This window comes from Apium graveolens, chromosome 4, assembly GCF_009905375.1.
Source record: "Apium graveolens cultivar Ventura chromosome 4, ASM990537v1, whole genome shotgun sequence".
In the NCBI taxonomy this organism is placed as follows: Eukaryota; Viridiplantae; Streptophyta; class Magnoliopsida; order Apiales; family Apiaceae; genus Apium; species Apium graveolens.
Window position 1 is genome coordinate 285,578,973 of NC_133650.1, and position 21,362 is coordinate 285,600,334.

Sequence of the window (21,362 nt, forward strand, 5' to 3'; positions counted from 1 at the left end):
AATAGGAACTCCAATGAGTATCTCCAGCCCATTGTAAAGAACCAATCTGATTTTTTCCTTTACCACTCTGAAGCTCGTCATTTGCAAGATAATAAGCAATATTGGAAGCATGTTAAACTTTCAGTTGATCATTACGCTTACAAGAGGATCCAACAATATTGATTATGTTATTCAACTTAGTAAAAAAGTGATGCACGACAATGACTTCTTTTGCAGCAACAACTAATGCCAATTGTAGGCGATGAGCCATACAATGAACATAATATACATACAGACAATCTCTCAATATTAAATCTTGTAAACCATTCCATTCACCTCACATGTTGCTTGCAATGTCATAACCTTGGCCCCACATATTTTTGGAAATTAAGATTGTGATGAGATAAAACCTAAAAAATTGCTTCCTTCAATGTAATTGTTGCAGTGTCCTTAACATGGACAAGACCAAAAAATATTTCCCGCACATAGCCATATTTGTCAACAAATTGTAACACAGTAGATATTTGTTCATGTTTAGAATCATCAATGATCAAACAGAATTTTGCATCGCCTATTTCATCACGAATTTCCTTCTTTACCTTGGTTGAGAAGATGTGCAAAATTTCTTTTTGCACTATTGGTGATATGTATGTAGCATTTTTGGAGCATTAGCTATCACTTTTGCTACTTTATCACTGTAAGAGGCTATGACATTCAGATATTCTTTAAAATTTCCACCATTGAACGAATCACTGGTTTCAAGATAACCCCTAAAAGCACTTCCTTGAAATGCTAGATACTTGGCTACAGTAATTGAAACTTTTAATCTAAGTATGTTCTCAATAATTTGTTTAGAAGTGTGTTTCTCAAACCTTTGAACAATATGATGAGATTGATTCATAAGACCGTCACATGCTCTCTCGGCATTGCGATAAAAAGAAGATGAATCTTTGCCAATATGTGCTAGTAATGCACAATTTCTGTCATCCCTCATTTTTTTTCAAGATTTAAAACCATTAATTATGAATGCATCAATTTCAGAAGGCCCGTGTTGCGGTCGAAATAGGTAACATGGAAGGCAGAAAACAGCATCCTTAGTTGGTGAATATTCTAACCAGGAGGGAAAAAGCTTAAACCATGATGCTTGAAAACTACGCGGGTGTTTTTCTTTTGATATAGGATACTTTAAAAGAATAATTTGATACGGGCTTGCCTTGAAGTAAGCTCTTCGGATTTCATCACGTTTTTTAATAGGAGAATCCTAAATGGGACGTCATAATCCTGGATCCCGCTCCAATGAATTTAAATCATCAATTTTGCTTTTGTTTATTCTTGCGATTTTATTGGGATGAACCCAACTTTATGAGTTTAAGTTACTAGAATTATGGGCATTGGTTTCCTGATCAACGGATTGAGGTCCAGATTGAGGCCGGGAAATTTCAACATTCTTTTAAAAAATGCTTCAATTGTAGTTGGTTTTACCATCTATAATAACCATTAATCAGAGTCATATTGATAATAGTAATCAAGATCAGAGACACATCTATTATCTTAAAAATAACACTAAGAACTAGCTAGTAATATAGCCTAATTTCTAAAATCTACTCATTACCTAATAGAATTATAAAAGAAATTAGGGATTACAATAAAAATAACATATATCAAATTAACGGAGGTATTTGTAAAATTGTGTGTACCTTTTAAATTAGCTCATGCCTTCTTGTAACTTCAATGGAAAGAAGGTTTGATTTGGTGTCTAGTGGAGCAGAGTGTAGTCCAGAGACGAGCTGTAAAAATGTGTCTGTGTTCAACAATAATTGTTTTTTTACATTCTCTCTAGACTTGTTTATTGAGCCTTAAATGGGCCAACTTAAATTAGGAGGGGCCATTTTAGAAAATAGAGCCCATATGTAAACAAAACACCTAATACTACTACTGTGGTGCTAAAAAATGGGGGGGGGGGACCAAGGCCACCCTTGGTCTCACATTGGTTCCATCCCTGTAGACATGGTTGCATGAGTTTCATTTTAAGTTTATGTTTTCTATCTTGTACTACAAAAGACCATGTCATTTGGATTTTGAATTAATTTTGATTTCTTAATCCTTTTCGTGTTGGTTTTGCTGTTGCATATCTAGTTTTGGAAACAGAGAATGCTCTTAGTTGTGTAAATTCGCAAGCTCCCTCATTTTCATGGATGATCCATCCTTTTTTACAAGTGATTCAGTGAATATATTTCAAACTAATTCTTATTGTTGGCTATAGGCCCACCAAGGCCCATCGAATGAAGGCCCAGTATGCGGTTGAGCTACTGGGCCGAAGGACCTCCAGGCCCGCGAGACGAAGGCCCACGGAAGCCCAGGCCAATGCCCACTACTCGCAGACCGTTGGAAAGAACAAGGGACATAATGCCCCCTTTTCACTCCCTCCTTAATGATTGGTAACGGCTGAACATTCATGGTAGAATTGGGTATAAAAACCCTTGTGAAGTAAGACAAAACATACACATATTCTCGCATACACTCTGCTTTTCTTGTATTATTACCACACCCTTACAACCAGATTTTTATTCTCACACCGGAGGTGAATCGGGGGTACAAACCCTCGCATTCTCTTCACTATCAGGTATCAGCCGAAACAACCCTCAAGGCAGCCGAAGCCTGTTCAAGCTCCCGAAGGAATCTGGGCGTAACATTTGGCGCCGTCTGTGGGAAATACGAGAGACACAAGCTAAGAACGAGAACATGACGGAAACATTTCACGAGCATTCACCGCCGCCTGGTTTTACCAACAAAGGACAACCATCCTCCCTAGTGGACGAGGACGGGGTTATTACACTAACTCCTGAAGAAGAGGCCTTACTCCTAAAGATCCGGGCAGAAAAGGCCGCGGAGAAGGGCACCAAAATTGATCAAGTTGACAAGGAAGCAGAAGCGCGAGCAAAGAAAAGAGAAGCTGATGCGCTCCGGCTAAAGGCCCTGCAGCTCCAAAGGGAGGAGATTGAACTGCAAGAACAAGCCTTGCGCGAAGAAATGCGGGCCGAAAAGCATGGCAGAACGAATAAGGATAGAAGAGAACGTCGGGCGCATGACGAAGAAGATGAGTCAGACTCTGATACGCATCCCCGAAGGAAAAGGAACAAGCAACCCTTTTCTTCTGATTCAGATGAGGAGCCTGATGGATCCAGCCTTAGGCTCAATCGCCTGGAGAAGGCCTTGTTCGGTGATAGAAGGCCCGATCGAGAACCGGTCCTGACACTCGAAATCGAGCAGTACCGACCCCCCGGGCGAAGAGAGACAATTTCCTAAGATGAGCGAGTTTAATGGAAAAGGAGACCCCGAGGACCACTGTGAAAAATATGAACTCCTGATTGTTGGGATGGGCCACAATGATATTATGTTGTATAAAATGTTCAAGACTTATCTCAAAGGGTCTACGTCAATGTGGTACAAGTCCCTCAAGCCCCGGTCCATTGGGTCCTACGAGCAGTTGAAAAGGAAGTTTTTGAAGTACTACTCGCACCTATGCCGAAAGGCGAAGGATACTGAAGCCCTGGTCCACTGCAGACAGAGGGCGAATGAAGAGCTGGGGGATTATCTCGCTCGGTTCAAGGAAGAAGCGGGGATGGTCACTAACTTGGACAAAATCAAAGCAATGGGCTTCCTAATGGTGGGGCTGGACCCCTATAAAGATAAAAAGCTTCGCTCATCTCTTTACGATTTTCCCCTGAAATCCCTGAATGATATATATGTAAGAGGCGAGAACATTCGCCGAAAGATGAAAAGTATTGGGGGGTATAAAGATTCAAGAAGAGACGACCGATCAAAGCGAGCCGACAGATATGAGGGCTCAAGATCAGGCTCTGACCGAAGGGATAGTAGGAAAGAGGGAAGGAAAGAAACGGATCGTGAGGCCGAACGGCGACGAGATAGAGATTCGGCCGTATTCACCCCTTTGAATGCGCCAATCTCCAAGATTCTCCATGAGATCAAGGGCAAACCAGGATTTGTACGCCCTTCCAAAATGAAGGTCCCTAACCACAAAAAGAACCCTGATAAATACTGCGACTATCACAGGGACAATGGGCATAACACCGATGAGTGCTATCACCTCAAAAAGCTCATTGAGCGCATGATCAAAGATGGCGAGCTTAATCAGCTCGTCCGAGATCTGAGAGATAGGTTGGGGCCGATGGAGAACCAAGAGGAGGAGGTAGAGGCCGATGAGCCAGAGCGAAGGGACAGGATAAGGGGCGAAGTAAACACTATATCTGGGGGAAGCATCCTGGATAAGAATATTAAGACAGTAAAGAAGAAGTATGTCCGACAAGTGTACAGTCTGTATCAGTTCGGACAGGCAAAGCCCCATATGCCCATGACCTTCAGCACTGAAGACTACGAGGATGTCATTCGCCCGCATGAGGACCCTCTAATCATCAATCCTATCATCGGGCAAAATAAGATATGGAAAGTAATGGTGGATACAGGCAGCTCGGCCAACATACTGTTCCACAAAACCTACTGCAAAATGAACTTGGTTGGAGAGCAACTGGAGCCCTGCAACGAGGCTCCCCTGTATGCCATTGGAGGGCATCCCATTCAGTTTGAAGGATCAATTACTCTACCGGTCCTCCTATGCAAATTGCTGTATACGGTCGAGAAGCTGGTGAAGTTCTATGTAGTTCAGATCGAAAGCCTGTACAATGCAATATTTGGCAGGCCCTTCCTATCAACCTTTGAAGCAGTGGAGTCTATACCCCACCTTAAACTCAAGTTCCCCACTGAAAAAGGGGTAGGAGAAATGAGGGGCGATCAGAAAACCGCCCGAATCATAATGCTTGAAGACCTTAAGAAGGATCAGGAATATGAAGGACTAGATGGAACCGGAAAGAGAAAGCGGCCTGAGTCCGAACCCAGCGGAAGCCGGGAAACATTGAGTTGGAGAAATTCGGGGCCGATCTCTCGAGCCCGATCACCGAACCCGCCGCGGAAACCGAAGAAGTGGAATTGTACGCGGGCCATTCGGGAAAGATGGTTCGGATTGGAAAAAATATGGGGGCGGATCTGAAGACGAAGGTAATAGCTGTCATTCGGCAATACCATGACGTGTTCGCCTGGGGCCGGAAGATATGCCCGGATTGGATCCCAAGACGGCAAAGCACTGCTTGAATGTGCAGCCCGAGGCCAAACCGGTAAAGCAGAAGAAGAGGACATTTGCAATCGAACGACAGAAGGTCATAGAGGCCGAAGTGGAAAAATTGTTGGAAGCCAAATTCATCGAGGAAATTGAGTATCCCGACTGGCTAGCCAATGTGGTGGTTGTTAAGAAGTCAAATGGGAAATGGAGGATGTGCGTGGATTACACGGACCTCAATAAAGCATGTCCAAAGGATCACTACCCCTTGCCTAGCATCGACCAACTGATAGACGCCACGACAGGATATGAGGTACTTAGTTTTTTGGATGCTTTTTCTGGTTATTATCAAATTGCTATGAATGATAAGGATGTGCCCAAGACAGCGTTCATAGCTCCGAAGGGGACTTATGCTTATATTAAAATGCCCATCGGACTGAAGAACGCTGGAGCCACATTCCAGCGAATGGTGAACAAGGTCTTTAAAGAGCAGATCGGAAGAAACACTGTTCCAAGATCATGCTTAAGACTTAAAAGAATGCTTCGAAACGCTCCGAAAGAACAACATGAGAATCAATCCGAACAAATGTACCTTCAGAGTCTCTAGTGGCAAGTTTCTTGGTTACATGGTCAGCGCCCGGGGTATAGAGGCGAACCCAGAGAAGATCGAGGCAGTTATTAATATGGAACCTCCCAAATGCATCAGAGACATCCAGAAATTGACAGGTCGGCTCGCCGCCCTTCGGCGTTTCATTTCCCGGTCAGCCGAGAAGGCACTCCCCTTCTTCGCCGTACTCAAAGGGTCAAAGAATTTTGAATGGGGGCCTGAATGTCAAAAGGCATTCGAAGAAGTAAAAGAATATATTACAAAGGCACCACTCTTGATGAGGCCCGATCCGAAGGAAACCCTTCAGCTTTATCTAGCCGTATCCGACAGAACTCTGGGGGCAGTACTTGTGAAAAACTTTGAGGGTAATCAGCATCCCGTGTTCTACGTGTCCCATGTCCTCAAGGATGCAGAGACAAGGTACCCCAATGCCGAAAAATTCGCATATGGGTTGGTTATGGCCTCCCGAAAATTGCGACATTATTTCCAAGGTCGGACGATCCAAGTTGTTACCATCCAACCTCTGAAGAAGATTTTAACAAGGCCCGAAGCCTCTGGAAGAGTCGTAGCATGGTCCATCGAACTCGGGGAATTTGATCTCGAGTACGTTCCCCGAACGGCAATTAAGGCTCAAGCTTTGGCCGACTTCATGGTTGAATACACATTCTCGGGTCCGAAGGATCTTTCACCCGACGAACAACTAATCCGGATCCCAGGGAAGTGGAAACTTTTTGTAGATGGGTCGGTAGACGGAAAAAAGTGTGGGGCCGGCTTAATCCTCTCCAGCCCCGAAGGATTCGAGATATGCCAAGCCATAAGATTCGAATTTCCTTTGACAAATAATGAAGTCGAATACGAGGCACTCCTCGCAGGAATGGAGCTGGCCCGAAGCCTTGAGGCGAAGCACCTAAGGGCCTTCAGCGACTCCATGCTGGTTGTGAAATACTTCACGGGGGAATATGAGCAAAGAGATCCCCGAACAAAAGCCTATGCTGCCAAGGTACGAGATGCTTCTTTATCATTTGAAACCTTTGAACTAAGTCAAATTGGCAGAGAGAACAATGTTAGGCAGACGCCTTCTCCAGGCTAGCTTCGGCCGAAACACAGAACTTAACTGGTTCCATTTACCTCACCGAAGCCAAGATGCCTTTGATCGAGAAGAAAGAATGTCTTGAAATTCACCGGGGGAGCGACTGGATGACCTCCCTCAGGAACTTTCTGGAGAAAGGCATTCTACCCCCAGACTGAAAGGAAGCGCTGAAAATTAAATACAGAGCATCGAACTACACAATCATTAATGGGCCGATGTATCGCCGGTCAGTCAGTCAGCCCCTTCTGCGATGTTTGAACACCGAAGAACAACGACAGGCTCTGGAGGCGGTGCACTAAGGAATTTACGGCGAGCACCTGGCTGGTCAGTCACTCGCCTTTAAAATTCTCCGACAGGGATTCTTCTGGCCCATTCTGAAAGCCTACGCCAACGACTATGCAAAAAGGTGTGTACAGTGCCAGCTGTTCGCCACTGTCCCGAAACAGCCCCCCAGAAGAAATGACCTCTGTACTAAGTCCTATTCCATTCGCCGTATGGGCCGTGGACATAGTCGGCATACTCCCAACTAGCACGAAGCAAGCGAAGTACTGTATAATCGCCATCGACTACATGACCAAGTGGGTCGAAGCACGTCCTCTGTCATCCATAACCGAAGAAGCCATAAAAAAGTTCTTCCTGGAACAGGTCATTCTCCGATTTGGCATTCCGAAAACTTGCATCTCATATAATGGAACTCAGTTTATTGGGAACAAGTTCCGCAAGTTTCTGCACCACTTCGGAATCGAACAGAAATTTAGCTCAGTCGCCCACCCGCAAGGAAATGGGGCAATCGAAGCGGCAAACAAGGTGATATTTCGAGGAATAAAAAAGAGGCTGGGCGAGGCCAAAGGAAGATGGGCGGAAGAACTCCCTTGGATCTTATGGACTTACCGAATGACCCCTAGGACATCAATAGGAGAAACTCCCTTCAGAATAGCCTATGGTACCGAAGCCCTCGTTCCTGTCGAAGTGGGCTTGGAATCATACCGAACTGAGACCTACAATGTGGAAACTAATAGCTTCGGGCTGAGGGCGAACATAGACTTATTGGAGGAGGAAAGGGAAGCCGCCCACCAAAGGAACATGAGGTACTTACTACAAGCGGCACAATACTATGACTCCAATGTTTAGAAAAGGTCTTTCGAAGTCGGAGACCTAGTCCTAAGGGAGTTGGCCGCATCTATGCCGGCCAAACAAGGAAAGCTTCAGCCTAACTGGGAGGGGCCCTATAAGGTGATCGAGGTCGTTCACCCCGGAACATACAAGCTTGAAACATTGTCGGGCGAAGCAATCAAAAACACTTGGCACGCCAGTCGCCTTCGGAAATTTTATCAGTAAGAAATTTCTTTAAAGTTTGTATTTGTATTCTAATGAAGAATGTAAGCAATTCGATTATAAATAAAGATGCATTTTATGTCACATTTTTACCAAAGCCGCGGCCGCATGAGTATTATCTAAGGGCGATCCCGAAGAAGATAAAATCTTCGGCCGCCGCCCTTGTCTAAGTTGTTAATGAAGCATGTAACATAAGGGGAAATCACCCAAAACTCAAACATCCTTCACTATACTATTATGATTTAATTTGCACATGGTAAACACGAATTAAGGGCCTTAAGGGGCAATCCTAGAATAACGCCCTATCATTCGTCTTTCCCTCGTTCGTGTGATATTAAAAAAGTCCGAAGAAAACCCTGTCCAGGGGAAATCTAAAAGAAGAACATGGTCCTTCGGCCTCAATCATGTGTTCTAAAAAGGAAAAAAACCTGGTCTAGGGGCAATCCCGAAGAAGACCTCTTATTGACCGAACGAACAATGACATGCTGATCCAGGGGCAATCACTGAACGATCAGCATCCATGTTCCTTCGCCCAAGTACAGTAGAAGAATTAACAGCCCGATCTCACCTTCGGACTTTAACCCTTGGGGGCATAGGGGGTAGTAAGGCAGCGATTCATTTTATTAAAATCGTTAAGGCAAATGAATGAGCCGAAGATACGATTTATTTTATTAAAATTATTAAAATTGTTAAGGCAAAAGCCGAAGATGCGATTCATTTCATTGAAATTGTTAAGGCGAATGAAGCCGAAGATACAATTTATTTCATTAAAATTGTTAAGGCGAATGAAGCCGAAGATACAATTTATTTTATTAAAATCGTTAAGGCGAAGCCGAAGATGCGATTCATTCTATTAAAATTGTTAAGGCGAATGAAGCCGAAGATACAATTACTAAAATCATTAAATAAAAGAGATAATGCTGACGAAAGATGAAAGATGCATAAAAATATAAAAGCCCGAAGGCTAGTTAAATTACAAAAGCTCGAAGGCAGGAGTACCAATTACAAAAAATAAAGTACAAGTCAAAAAGATGAACGAAGGATGCCGCTGCAAGAGTTGGGTATGACCATGGAAACACCAACGACAAACTTTGCAACAAGATCATCTTCCGTCATATCAAGCACCTCAGTGCTGAAAGCTTAGGCCTGAGGGTCTTCATCCGAGAGCTCTTTGTCTTCGCCGGAGGAGACAGGAGGGGCTTCAACTGCTGGTCGGCCGATATGATCCTCCAGGCTGTCGTCCAATAACTGCTTATAATCCCAGTTCAGGCCATGGGCCTTCTCCAGGACATAGTCAGCGCCGAACTGGAAGCACCACTCCTCCGTCCGGTCCAGCTACTTCTGCTTCTTTCGAAGCTCCTTTCGGGACCTCTTCAGCTGGACATTCCGGTGGGAGATCCTCCGGTTCACCTTCTCCAATGAAGTCTCCATTCGAGAATTGTCCTCCCTCAGCACGGTGGCCTCGCCATCCAGGACCTCATTCTGGGCTTTCACCCTTACAAGTTCCTACTCGGCCGCCGTGACCCTCCTCTCCAGCTCCTTCACCTCGGCCATCCGAGTCTCCATGTCCCTAACTTTATCCTCCACGGGTGCGGCCCAAGGGGCGGCCTGCAAAAAAGACAGGGCAAAAGCATTAGAAAAGGTGTTGAAGGAAAAAAGGACGAGCGAAAGAAAAAATGAAGAGAAATTAAAAACATACCAGGGAAAAAAGGATAGAAGCTCAGTGCAAGCCTCGGTCGGAGAAGCCGAAGCAAAGGCCGGCAGATTGGCCGGGAGCTGGAGGACGTGGCACAGGTCCGAAGCAACCTTCTTCGTAGACTGCCTCGCCGGGTAGACAGTATGGTCGGACGTCAGCACACCCCATCCAGGGAGATAGGAGTGAACGACCCCCTCCCGGCCGCGGGTCCTCTTGGAAGAGTTCCCTTCCCTCACCACCACTAGTTCGACCTCGTCCCTATCAGAGGCCGCCGGAGCCTGACGGAGTGGCGTGACCCTCTCCACCTTCGATCTATCCTCCGTCTCCTCGGAAGGATTCGGCATGGATCCTCCATCAACAGCTTTCTTCTTCGCCGCCTCTTCTGCGGCCCTGGCCTACTTCCTCTCTATCAGGGCCTCTTTGAAGAAACTGAAATGTAAACAGGAGACAAGTCAACACGAGCAGGTATGACAAAACGCATAAAGAAGACAAATCATATAGGCGGTGGAACAAAATAAATAATGAAAGAATGAAGGAAGAAGTTTTGTTACCCCCACCCCACAAGCCGAGGAGCCAATCTCTGTCCCGAAACTCCTCGGGACTCAACTTGCTCACATTGACGTCTACCAGGGCCGCGTAGTCCTCCTTCTCCCTCTCTGTTAAACTCGGAGCGAGGAACAACGAAGGGTTCACGTCCCGCCAGACGCCCAACGGAGCTAATTTCCGACCACTCACAAAACACCAGTGAGTATGGTCTGCTTATTACTGGAGTTGGTGGTCGTCCAATCTACCCAGCCAGCCCGACGAGCAATGGTATAAAAACTCGGGCTCTTCGAGTTCTTTCGAAAGTCATAATGCCATCAGAATAGCCTCGGAGTTGGGCAAACTCCGGCATGAAGGCACCTATTCTGGAAGCAGTTGATGTGGATGAACCCGTTGAGATCCATCTGCCCCAGGGCGATCCCCATCTGTCTGAAGAGGTACTTCACCATCTTCGGAATCAGCACTCTAAAGCCACATTTGAAGGCCGCCTCCGAGATCCCGACGGCACAGCCACCAAACCCTTCGGGCACTCCCGGCGTGTCATAAATCCGTTCGTTCCCCTTAGGGGCGTAGAGCCAAAAGAAATTCCGAGGGACAAAGAAGTCGGAATACATCTGAACTATTCTCTCCTTCGTCAATTCCGACCGGTTATTCTCCGCCGGATAATTCACCACCGATCCATAAAGATCCCGACCCATTCTCTCGGGGCGAATAGAAGAGGTTCCCACCAAAGTGCCCGACCTTGGGTCACAAGTCTTTGGGGGGCGATTCGCTCGGTCCATCTCCCTGTATTTGGAAACAGAGTGACGTTAGTCCATGTACTCGGGACAAGACAAAGGAAAAATGAAAAATATTAGAAGGTAGAGTACATGTCCCAGAACCGAGCGAACAGGAAAAAGATCCGGAGTCGGCTCCCGAAGGCTGTTCTAAAAGGCAAGTCTCCCGAAGGACGTACTCGCCCCTAGAAAACCCTTCGTCTGCCATCTTTAAATTCCGAACCGCCCATCAACCCCTGGGTCGGCTCCCGAAGAATGTTCTTAGGCCAAGGACACCCCGAAGAGACTTTTTGGCCAAAAAACACCTCGCATGCCATCTTTAAACCCATGGGGGAACCCAGAAAACTTTTATTTCCTACCCAAAAATGCCCAGAAAGTTAAAAACTCCAAAAAACACAACAACGCACGCGTAAAACCCAGAAAAACCCCATAAACTCATAACCCAGTCAAAAACCATTGAACCCACATGCAAACATCATAAAACGCAGAGTTGTTGTTGCCCGTGATTGAAAAACTCGCCGCAGTTAGTTGCTGTGTGTGGAGAAACTGAAAGTGATAAAAAGAAAAGGAAATGCGCAAATGGATTTATATAGTCGCCTAAAATGAATTCAGAAAGGCGACGTTTGGGGGTTTTTAAAATAAACGACCCAGATTAAAACTGTTGAGATTCAACGGTTGAGATCGAGCCATGGAAAGACGTGCCAACAGCTGTCGAGTTAATGCACTGCAAGTTCCCACAATCTTGCCACGTGTACGACCGAAGATCGAGGCGGAACTGAAGCGGTCGCCCTAGGGTTTCTTCACCCCAATATGGGCCGAGACCGGTGTCCGTCGGCCGGCCCGAAGGCCCAGCCGAAGGACAGGGACATGTTGGCTATTGGCCCACCAAGGCCCATCGAATGAAGGCCTAGTATGCGGTTGAGCTACTGGGCCGAAGGACCTACAGGCCCGCGAGACGAAGGCCCACGGAAGCTCAGGCCAAGGCCCACTACTCGCAGACCGTTGGAAAGAATAAGGGACATAACGCCCCCTTTTCACTCCCTCCTTAATGATTGGTAATGGCTGAATATTCATGGCAGAATTGGGTATAAAAACCCTTGTGAAGTAAGACAAAACATACACACATTCTCGCATACACTCTGCTTTTCTTGTATTATTACCACACCCTTACAACCAGATTCTTATTCTCACACCGGAGGTGAATCGGGGGTACAAACCCTCGCATTCTCTTCACTTTCAGGTATCAGCCGAAGCAACCCTCAAGGCAGCCGAAGCCTGTTCAAGCTCCCGAAGGAATCTGGGCGTAACACTTATATATTTGTTATGTACCTGGAATAGCAGAGACTTTGCATAACACAAGCCTGGATACTAATATACATTAAACCTTTCTAAGACATTCATACTATTATCCATGATTGTGTTTTTATAAATCGTTATTATTATGGGAAGATCAAATTATAGGTCCTAAACTATTAACATTTTTTTGTCTAGGTCCCTGAACTAAAAAATTCTGTATTTCAGGTCACCTAACTTTTGAAATTTATGATATAAGTTCTTCCTTTAAAAAGATTCTAACGGCGTTAGAATCAAAATACTAGGGTTCTTTATGTTCATACAGATCAAAGCAATTTTGAAGGTGTTAGTGATATCCAAATTTAAAGTTCAATTAGTCAAAATGAAGCTTGAATCACCATCAACACTTATATGATACCATTTTTTCCAAACTAGGTTAAATTAAAAAAAAATCCTATATTGAAACCTAATTTTTTTGTTCTTCATCGAATTTAGGGGCCTAAATTTATGAAATTTTAAATCGGACATAGTTTGTGAAAACTGGTGTTATATGCGTGTTGCTGGTGATTTAAGCTCCAATTTGACTACTTGAGCTTTAAATTTGGTTATCACTAACAACTTCAAAATTATTTTGATCCATATAAATATCAAGAACCATAGTTTTTTGTAATTTCGTTAGAATCTTTTTAACAGAAGGACTTATATCAGAAATTTCAAAAGTTAAGTGACCTTCAATACGGAATCTTTAGTTTAGGGACCTAGACAATAAAACGTCAATAGTTCATGGACCTATAATTCAATTTTCCCTATTATTATTGATCTAACTTTACGTACAATAATTACTGGGGCATCCTTCTTTTTTGTTTTTTTAAAGGAAAAATTAAATTATAGGTCCCTGAACTATTATCGTTTTATTTTCTAGGTCCCTGAACTAAAGACTCCGCATTTAAGGTCACCTAACTTTTGAAATTTCTGGTATAAGTCCTTTTGTTTAAAAGAATCTAACGATATTAGAATCAGAAAATCAAGGTTCTTGATTTCATACAGATCAAAGTAATTTTGAAAGTGTTTGTGATATCCAAATTTAAAGTTCAAGTAATCAAAACGAAGCTTGAATCACCATCAACACTTATATGACACTAATTTTCCCAAACTAGATCTAATTTAAAAAATCCTAAATTTATGAGATTTTGAATCAGACCTAATTTATGAAAATTGGTATCATATGCATGTTTTCGGTAATTTAAGCTTCAATTTGACTACTTGAAATTTAAATTTTAATATCACTAACACCTTCAAAATTGTTTTGATCCATATGAACATCAAGAACCCTAGTTTTCTGATTCTAACGTCGTTACAATCTTTTTAACGGAAGGACTTATATCAGAAATTTCAAAAGTTAATTGACCTGCAATACGAAATCTTTAGTTTATGGATCTAGAAAATAAAACTTCAATAATTCAGGACCTATAATTTAATTTCCCATTTTTTAAACTTGATACGAATAATCCCCAGATGTGATGTTTGGTTAATAATAGTTCCGTTCCTGAAATTCAAGAAAATAGACAAAAATAGTGCCATTAAACTCTCTGTAGGAGTAATACTAAATATTTTGACCTGCCTTACGATAATTTGTTAAACCTTTTGCTTTCTTCGAGTCTTTATAACAAAAGACTGTTGTATTCTTCACCTTCCTCTACAGATACATGTACTTGATCCATGCTGCAAATTTATCATTCAAGTTCAGCTCATTGTAATATTCACACACACACACACATAATATTCAAAATATAGTGATTATGATCAAGTCCAGGTATCCGTAGAGGAAGGAGAATCACGATGGCTAGTAAGATCTGAAGGTTTAGTGCCATCTTATGAAGGAATACCCCACTTCTGGGGTCAGATTCGATCACGAGGAGAGAAGAGCACACTAGAAGAATGGTAGCTCGAGTTAAGTTATTGAGTGAATGCTAGAGTATGAGATGGAGCATCCTAGAAGCTGTTTCTAGGAAATGTTATGTTTCTCGGGTATCCAATCGATAAATCATACAAACCGGCAGACATACAAACCGACAGACAAAACCTCTGCTATTTTGTCTTTAATGTAACTAGCTTAAATCTCGTGCGATGCACGAGTTTCCGTTAATATTTTAAATTTTTATTTATCCCGTCATATTCTAAAATTTAAAATAATTTTGTAAATATATAATAATTATAAATTTATAATAAAAATAATGGAATAAAGTTGGTAGAATAAGTCGACTTTGTCTAGTGGTTTAACAATTTAGTAGTTTAGCGGATATATAACACTATTTATTCAATTTTTAATAATAGGATACGTTATAGTTGTAGTTTAGTAGGATAAGTAGACTATATCTAGTAGTTTAACAATTTAGTAGTTTAACGGATATATAACACTATTTTTTTTAATAACCAAAATTATGGATAACCGTTGAAGCAAATTATACCCCATTCCAATTATTATAGTATAGTATAGATTGTACTAATACCAACTATTTATAGGCAATTTTTTAGCAAGGTTGGATAACTCAAGATTCTCGCTCACCCCTAGAATTTTCTAGAATATATACTCATTTGTAAGGTTATAAATCATATTTGTCAAAAATAAAATTCTTATAATTATATAGATAGTATAGATAAATATATTTAACTTATAAACATAGTACTAATATTCAAATTTGAATAACATTATAATTTTAGTAATGCATATTTATTGTAAATTATATGCACACTCACGAAATGTAATCATAGATCTACAAGCTAAAATTTTTTATATTATATTCGAACAACTACATATAACATATATGAAAAATATAAATTATCGAAAAACACTTGTAAATATATCGGGTCGGGTAGGGTTAAAAACTTTAGTATATCCGCATATTGTTGTTATCTTGTACCAAAAATTATTACCATACTTCCGCATATATTAGTTTTATAAAATGGGAGAATAGATTTTTTTTAGGCCAATTCTTTGTATATATATATTTCATCATACATATATTTTAAGATATGCTTGTATTCATATAAACAGCAAGTATTTTTATTGGTATCCAGATAATTGAACAAACACAAAATTATGGTTTCAAATCTATCTTATATAATCAATGTTGCATCTCTTTTTCTTCGATTGACTCTTTAACATAAAAGTTCTGATTAGATGAAGAAATGAAGTGATTGAACAACTGAATAAGCAAAATCATATACCAGAGGTGTTTGTAAAACTAGAGAGTATAATTATATGTAACTTGATTTATTCATTGTGTTGATACAAGTATTTTATACAAGAAGATTTACAAAGATAAGGAATAGAATTTAGTAGAGTAGAAGTTAATGGATATGTGCCAGCAAGGTTTGGTTCGGTTGGTTAAAAAGAGGATAATTATCATCTTGATCACAGGTTCGAATTTCATAGTTGAAAAACAAGATAAAACATATGGTCTTAATGTTGAATTTGGAGGTTGCATGAGAGTTTTCAAAGAAATAAAAGGGGTGGAAGTATTTGAAACTGAGTCCATCCATCTAGTTTTGATATCACGTTAAGTAACTAGCACATCCAAAACCAAGGTGGTAGATGCATGCCCAACAGGAGGATCTTATACTGAACATTGAACAACAACCTTGCTCTTATTGTTTTAGTAGTAGAACTCAAATGTTTGTAGTGTACTTTGCAACTCTTGCCTGGGTTTGAAGAATATAAACATATGTACATACCTTCATGTTATTTTCTGGAACTACTTATATGTTGCTACTTCAAGTATTATAAGAAAAATTGCCTCTTGATTTGTAGAAAGTGAAGTTTGTAATGGTCACCTAAATATATTTGCAGGTGTCCCCAGCTCAAATGGCTTTGCCTCCCCTGCGGGGAAAACATTACAGGTAAAGGGATGTCGAGGACATTGTGGTTCTGGAGGGACTTGGAAACAATATATTTTGGACCAACAGCCAACATACCAGGTTTTTCTGATCGACATCTTCCCCGAATTATTGAAGAATTTGGAATAAACTGTAAGAATCTTAAGTTTCTCTATCTGAGTTGTTTTGTGCGGAATGTCCAGTCTTTACGGCTATTATGCCTGATTAATGTCGATATTTCAAAATACGGGCTGCAAATATTTCTGTCAAGATGCAAAAAACTTCGAAGACTGCAGCTTAAGTCTTGTTTCTTTATGATGAGTGAAGGCATAGATTATCCAGAATCGATAGGGATACGGAGGATTCAAGAAGGTCGTAGATGCAAGTGGAAGACAGGCTTAGTTCCTAACAGAACTGGCAAATTGTACACCACTAAGGAGCTGGTGAAACTATTTTGGGAGCGACAGGAGTAGACATTTGAGGATCCCAAATCTATTAAACTCATCTTGCTGTTTTACAGACATTGTTGCATGAGTTTTATTCTAAGTTATGTTCTGTCTTGAACTAAAAAAGTCCATGACATTTGGTTTTTGAATTAAGGTTGATTTCTGAACCCTTTTCATGTTGGTTTTGCTGTTGCACATCTAGTCTTGGCAACAGACTCTGCTCTTAGTTGTGTAAACAATTTGGCTGAAGCAACAATTTGTTATCGTTTCTTTCATCATTTAAATTTGCATGCTCCCTCATTTTCATGGATGATCTACCATTTTTACAAGTGTTTCAGTATAAATATATTTCTAAGACATTTTTCTTTTTGTTATTTTAATCTGATACAAATGATCCCAGATGTGATGGCTCGGTTAATTATAATAATGCCGTTCCTTAAATTCAAGAAAATAGACAAAAAGAGTGCCATTAAACTCTCTGCAGGAGTAATACTTTGAAGATCGGATGATCCAGGTTATACCTTTTGCTTTCTTCAAAACTGTTGTGTTCATCACCTTCCTCTGCGGGTACATGTACTTGATCCATGCTGCAAATTAATCATTCAAGTTCAGCTCATTGTAATATTTACACATGCACATATGTACTCAAATGTAGTGATTATGATTAAGTCCGTAATTGTTTGACATGCCTTACAAGCCTGTACATCATTGCAGCTACACAATAGCTCTCCATTCAGTCTGTCTACAGCTTGAAATGCTCCTCCTCCTTCACTTCTCTGTATACATGCATTTCCTTCAGTAAATTCATATACATGTGGTGTGTGTGTGTGTGTTCAACTACTTGGCTTGAAGCATAGAATTAAGAGAATGTCTGAACTGGTACCTTGTAATAATCAACTGTAACAAAGTTAGCCCATCGATTTCCAGCAGCACCATAACAGGTTTGAAGCATGTCAATCAAGTTTTGCGAGTTCTGTCCACATGCTAATAGTTTGACTGATACAGTCCTAAAGTAATTAACCAAAACCAGTGACTTGCTTTTGTCATTAAGTGGCGAGGACTCCCCTCGATTTGAGCAGCTTCCTTTTTTCATCCCATCATCTCCATCTGAAAATTATTACAGAAGATATTAGTAAAAAAAATTACTTCACAATTTCAGTAGTTCTCAAGCGGGAGTTCACTTCCTATTACATTTATTTTCAACCATGAAGTTCCACTGATAAGCAATCCCTTCACTTTGTTGCTTCGATTTGATTGAAGTAAACACCATTAACCTATGGTTTTGAGCAACTATGTCACTGACTAGAGGCCAGTCTTGACCATTTTGTGGCATCTTTGCCACGGGAAACCAGTACTTCATCAACCCCGCGTCTGTGAACACCTTTGTCAATCCTTTTGGGGTGGTGACATAGTCTTCTAGAATCAGTGTGACAATTTCTGATGGTTTTGAAGTTAAAAAAGCTTCAATTTCCTTTAAAGTGTCTATGGCCGGTTCCTAATAAATTGAATAACGTGTTCTATTAGTAGAAGACGTTGCATGATAAATTTCATTTTCAAGTTACAAGTGCACAGAATGAGTATGGGAAGGACATACAAATGCAGTGAAATCGCGACATTTCCCTCCAAACGAATGGCAAAGCCACACAGCTCCTTCAAAATCGTATGTGTCTAGCATTAATGCTCGAACACCATTCTGCAGATTGGCAAGAAGCACTAGTTCACATCAAGTAGGGAAATATCAAGCCTTTTTAGTAAAAATTCAACTACATATATACCTTAAGCTGCTGAGTAATAGTATCCTCTTGATTTGTTGTAGTAATTCTCGGAACTCCAGTATGAGATGGCTCATTATCAATAGCAAAGGCATTATGACTAGTCAAAAACGCGTATTTGTTGAAAGGCAGAGAATTGTTCTGCAGACACAATGCAGAGCACAAATTTAGTATTTGACATACATTAAGACACATCAAAATTTTACCCAATTAAGTAGCATAAGTTGTAAAACACTTAGACAGACGAGAATATGATTCAAAACCATAATAATGTGAAAATTAGCTACCTTAGCTTTTGTAGGTAGGTTCTGCGACTCCATTTCGGGTCTTGCAGCAGAGAATGGTAATTAAATAAAACAGCTAAAATGAGACTCTTAATCTGCTTTGTCTTCTAGAAAATGACATTATGGGCTTTCACAAGTCAATCTTTAGATTCCAGTTCACATTTTGTTATTCAAATTTCTGTGTTGTGTTTTCCCTTTGTGTTAGCTAACAGTTCACACAAGCACAGGCTTGATGAACTTTGACTTCTGAGGTCTTACAGTGGCAAAGAGTTCACCAAAAGTGAGCTTAGAAACAAACAATTGTACTTCCCATTAACTTGTAGAAAAGAAAAAGGTCTTTTTCCCTAACAATCCTGTGTCAGGAAACTTTTATCCAACACATCACTTGATAAAATGTTTGCTGTTCCGCGCGCGGAACCTCTCCTTTCCGCGGATATTATGTGCGGAACGGTTATTTTTCTTTTAAAATCCCGGATCAAACGGCCAGGAAGTGATGTGTTGGATAAAAGTTTCCAGACATGATTGTCGGGGAACATGACCCAAAAGAAAAAGATACAAAAGAGAAAATGCAACAAACTGGAGATTGCCTCAAACTAGCTCAGCCATACATAGTTCTATCCAATTTGTATGCAACAGCAATTTTTTTAGTAAAGTTGCAAAAAAACAGTAGACATAACAAATTAGCTAACTACTCATTTAAATGAGCTAAAACAACCAAATTTATTATCTTAACCTGATAAAGTATAAACAGTAAAGAAAAAAAACTATTATTATAATGAAACTTGTTCTCAGTTACGATAGTACGATAGAAGAGAGACTTATATAGCCAACAACTAAACAGACTCGAAAGTGTACCAGGAGTTTGAAGGGGTTAGTAGGAGATGATCTGACACATTTCTTGCCAATGTAACCTTGAGGACAAGAGAAACAATACAGTCCAGCATCACAATCACTATCTTCTGAGCAGTTCTCAAGCAGCTAGTGTTAACAATGAATCAAGATACTTAGTTAGTCACAAAACACAGACTCATAAAGAGAGGTAGATATGAAGTTAATAGAGTAGAAAAGTTGAGAAAAGAGACCTTGCTGCATGTGGCAATGTTTAATGACAAGGAAAGTGAAAGTACAACCAAACATAGAGCTTTCACAAAAGCCATAGGAGAAGAAGAGTCTGAAGCTCTAGAATGAGTACAAGTGTTGTAGTTATTTAAAGAAAAACATAACACGGCTGTATAAATGTTGTGACTTGTAAACCTACAAAATTGTACGTATGGAGTTGGTTATCCAACGGAGACAATGTCTCTTCTTTTTCTTCTCTGTCGTGGACGGTGTTACAGATTTCGAAAATCGGAACTATTCGATTGAGCTACCGATTTACGATTTATCGGATGATTAATCGGCGATTTATCGAAAATCAGTTAAATCGTGCAAATATTTTTGACCGATTTTTAAGCGATTTATCGGCGATTTTTAAAAAAAAATCGACCGATTTCTATAACAAAGGTTGTACGTCTCATATTATAATAGCTTTTCACATTTATCTTCACATAAGCTAACCAAATATCGAAAGTTTTTTTTTCAGGCCTACATACTCGTACAAGATATATTTCATACGAACACTTTCATGTCAGAATAAAAATCCTGAAATCGCATATTATTATATAAATTATATTTATTTCATATTTTTATATACGAAAATATACGATACGAAAGTAAACGACATAAAAATCGGCGGAACTATTCAAAAGTAGGGGTCAATATTAAATACTCCCTCTGTCCCATTGAATTCTATACGTTACTTTTCGGCACGCTTTTCAATGCTCATTTAAAACATAATTCCACAATATATTTTTTTAAAAAAAAATTCTGAAAAAAAGTTTCATGTTTAAACTTTTATTAAAAAAAAAAGTTTGAAAAAAACATTACGGAACTATATTTTATAGAGGTCTCGAAATACGTGCAAACAGTGCATGTATAGAACTCCAGGGGACGGAGGGAGTATATACATATAGTAAAGTCCGTGTTGTGACCTAGTATGTCTTGGAACTAGTCTCACCTTTTACCTTCTTTAAAGCATATGCATTTATGTATTTCTTTGATTCATCAATTTATTAATTAAATTAACGAAGTCAATTACTCTTTATAATAAATCAACCTTTTTACTGAACTTTGATGCAGTCATATATTTCAATCAATTCAAGAGTAACTATTTGATGTACCTAAAAAAGAATTTTCAGAAGAAAGAATGAAAGGAAAAAAGGGACAAAACCTTAAAATTAATTTAAATTAGGTTAATTTTGTTGTGAATAGTAATTGAAATCCGTTGATTACTTCGTCAAAAATCAAAGAACAGTTTGATAAATTGGTGAAGTATCACAAATTAATAATATATATTTATTCCCAATATATAAAGTTTATATTAAACTCCATTAATTCATTTGATAAAATAAAGTTTTAACCTCCCGGTGCATATGCTCTTTTAGTTGTACACAAAGTCATGAATCATACTCCCTCCGTCCCATTGATTTATCTAT

General features: G+C 40.3%; 3 protein-coding genes across 3 annotated transcripts; 1 reads left to right on the forward strand and 2 right to left on the reverse strand.

Annotated features, from left to right (window-relative positions):
• Positions 1-389: 389 nt before the first annotated feature.
• On the reverse strand, positions 390-973 carry LOC141719775 (uncharacterized). Its single transcript, XM_074522147.1, has 2 exons — positions 668-973; positions 390-578 (listed from the first exon to the last, which is right to left on the reverse strand). Exons 1-2 carry the CDS (start codon positions 971-973, stop codon positions 390-392), a joined length of 495 nt encoding a protein of 164 aa, XP_074378248.1.
• Positions 974-3,286: 2,313 nt separating this feature from the next.
• Positions 3,287-5,044, forward strand: LOC141719776 (uncharacterized). Its single transcript, XM_074522148.1, has one exon. The coding sequence runs from the start codon at positions 3,287-3,289 to the stop codon at positions 5,042-5,044; it is 1,758 nt and encodes a 585-aa protein (XP_074378249.1).
• Positions 5,045-17,110: 12,066 nt separating this feature from the next.
• LOC141721134 (PI-PLC X domain-containing protein At5g67130-like) lies at positions 17,111-20,066 on the reverse strand. The gene is made up of 8 exons (XM_074523895.1): positions 19,911-20,066; positions 19,684-19,806; positions 18,548-18,685; positions 18,367-18,465; positions 17,964-18,267; positions 17,656-17,879; positions 17,462-17,548; positions 17,111-17,359 (listed from the first exon to the last, which is right to left on the reverse strand). The coding sequence occupies exons 1-8, from the start codon at positions 19,983-19,985 to the stop codon at positions 17,324-17,326; spliced, it is 1,086 nt and encodes a 361-aa protein (XP_074379996.1). The 5' UTR covers positions 19,986-20,066; the 3' UTR covers positions 17,111-17,323.
• Positions 20,067-21,362: the final 1,296 nt, after the last annotated feature.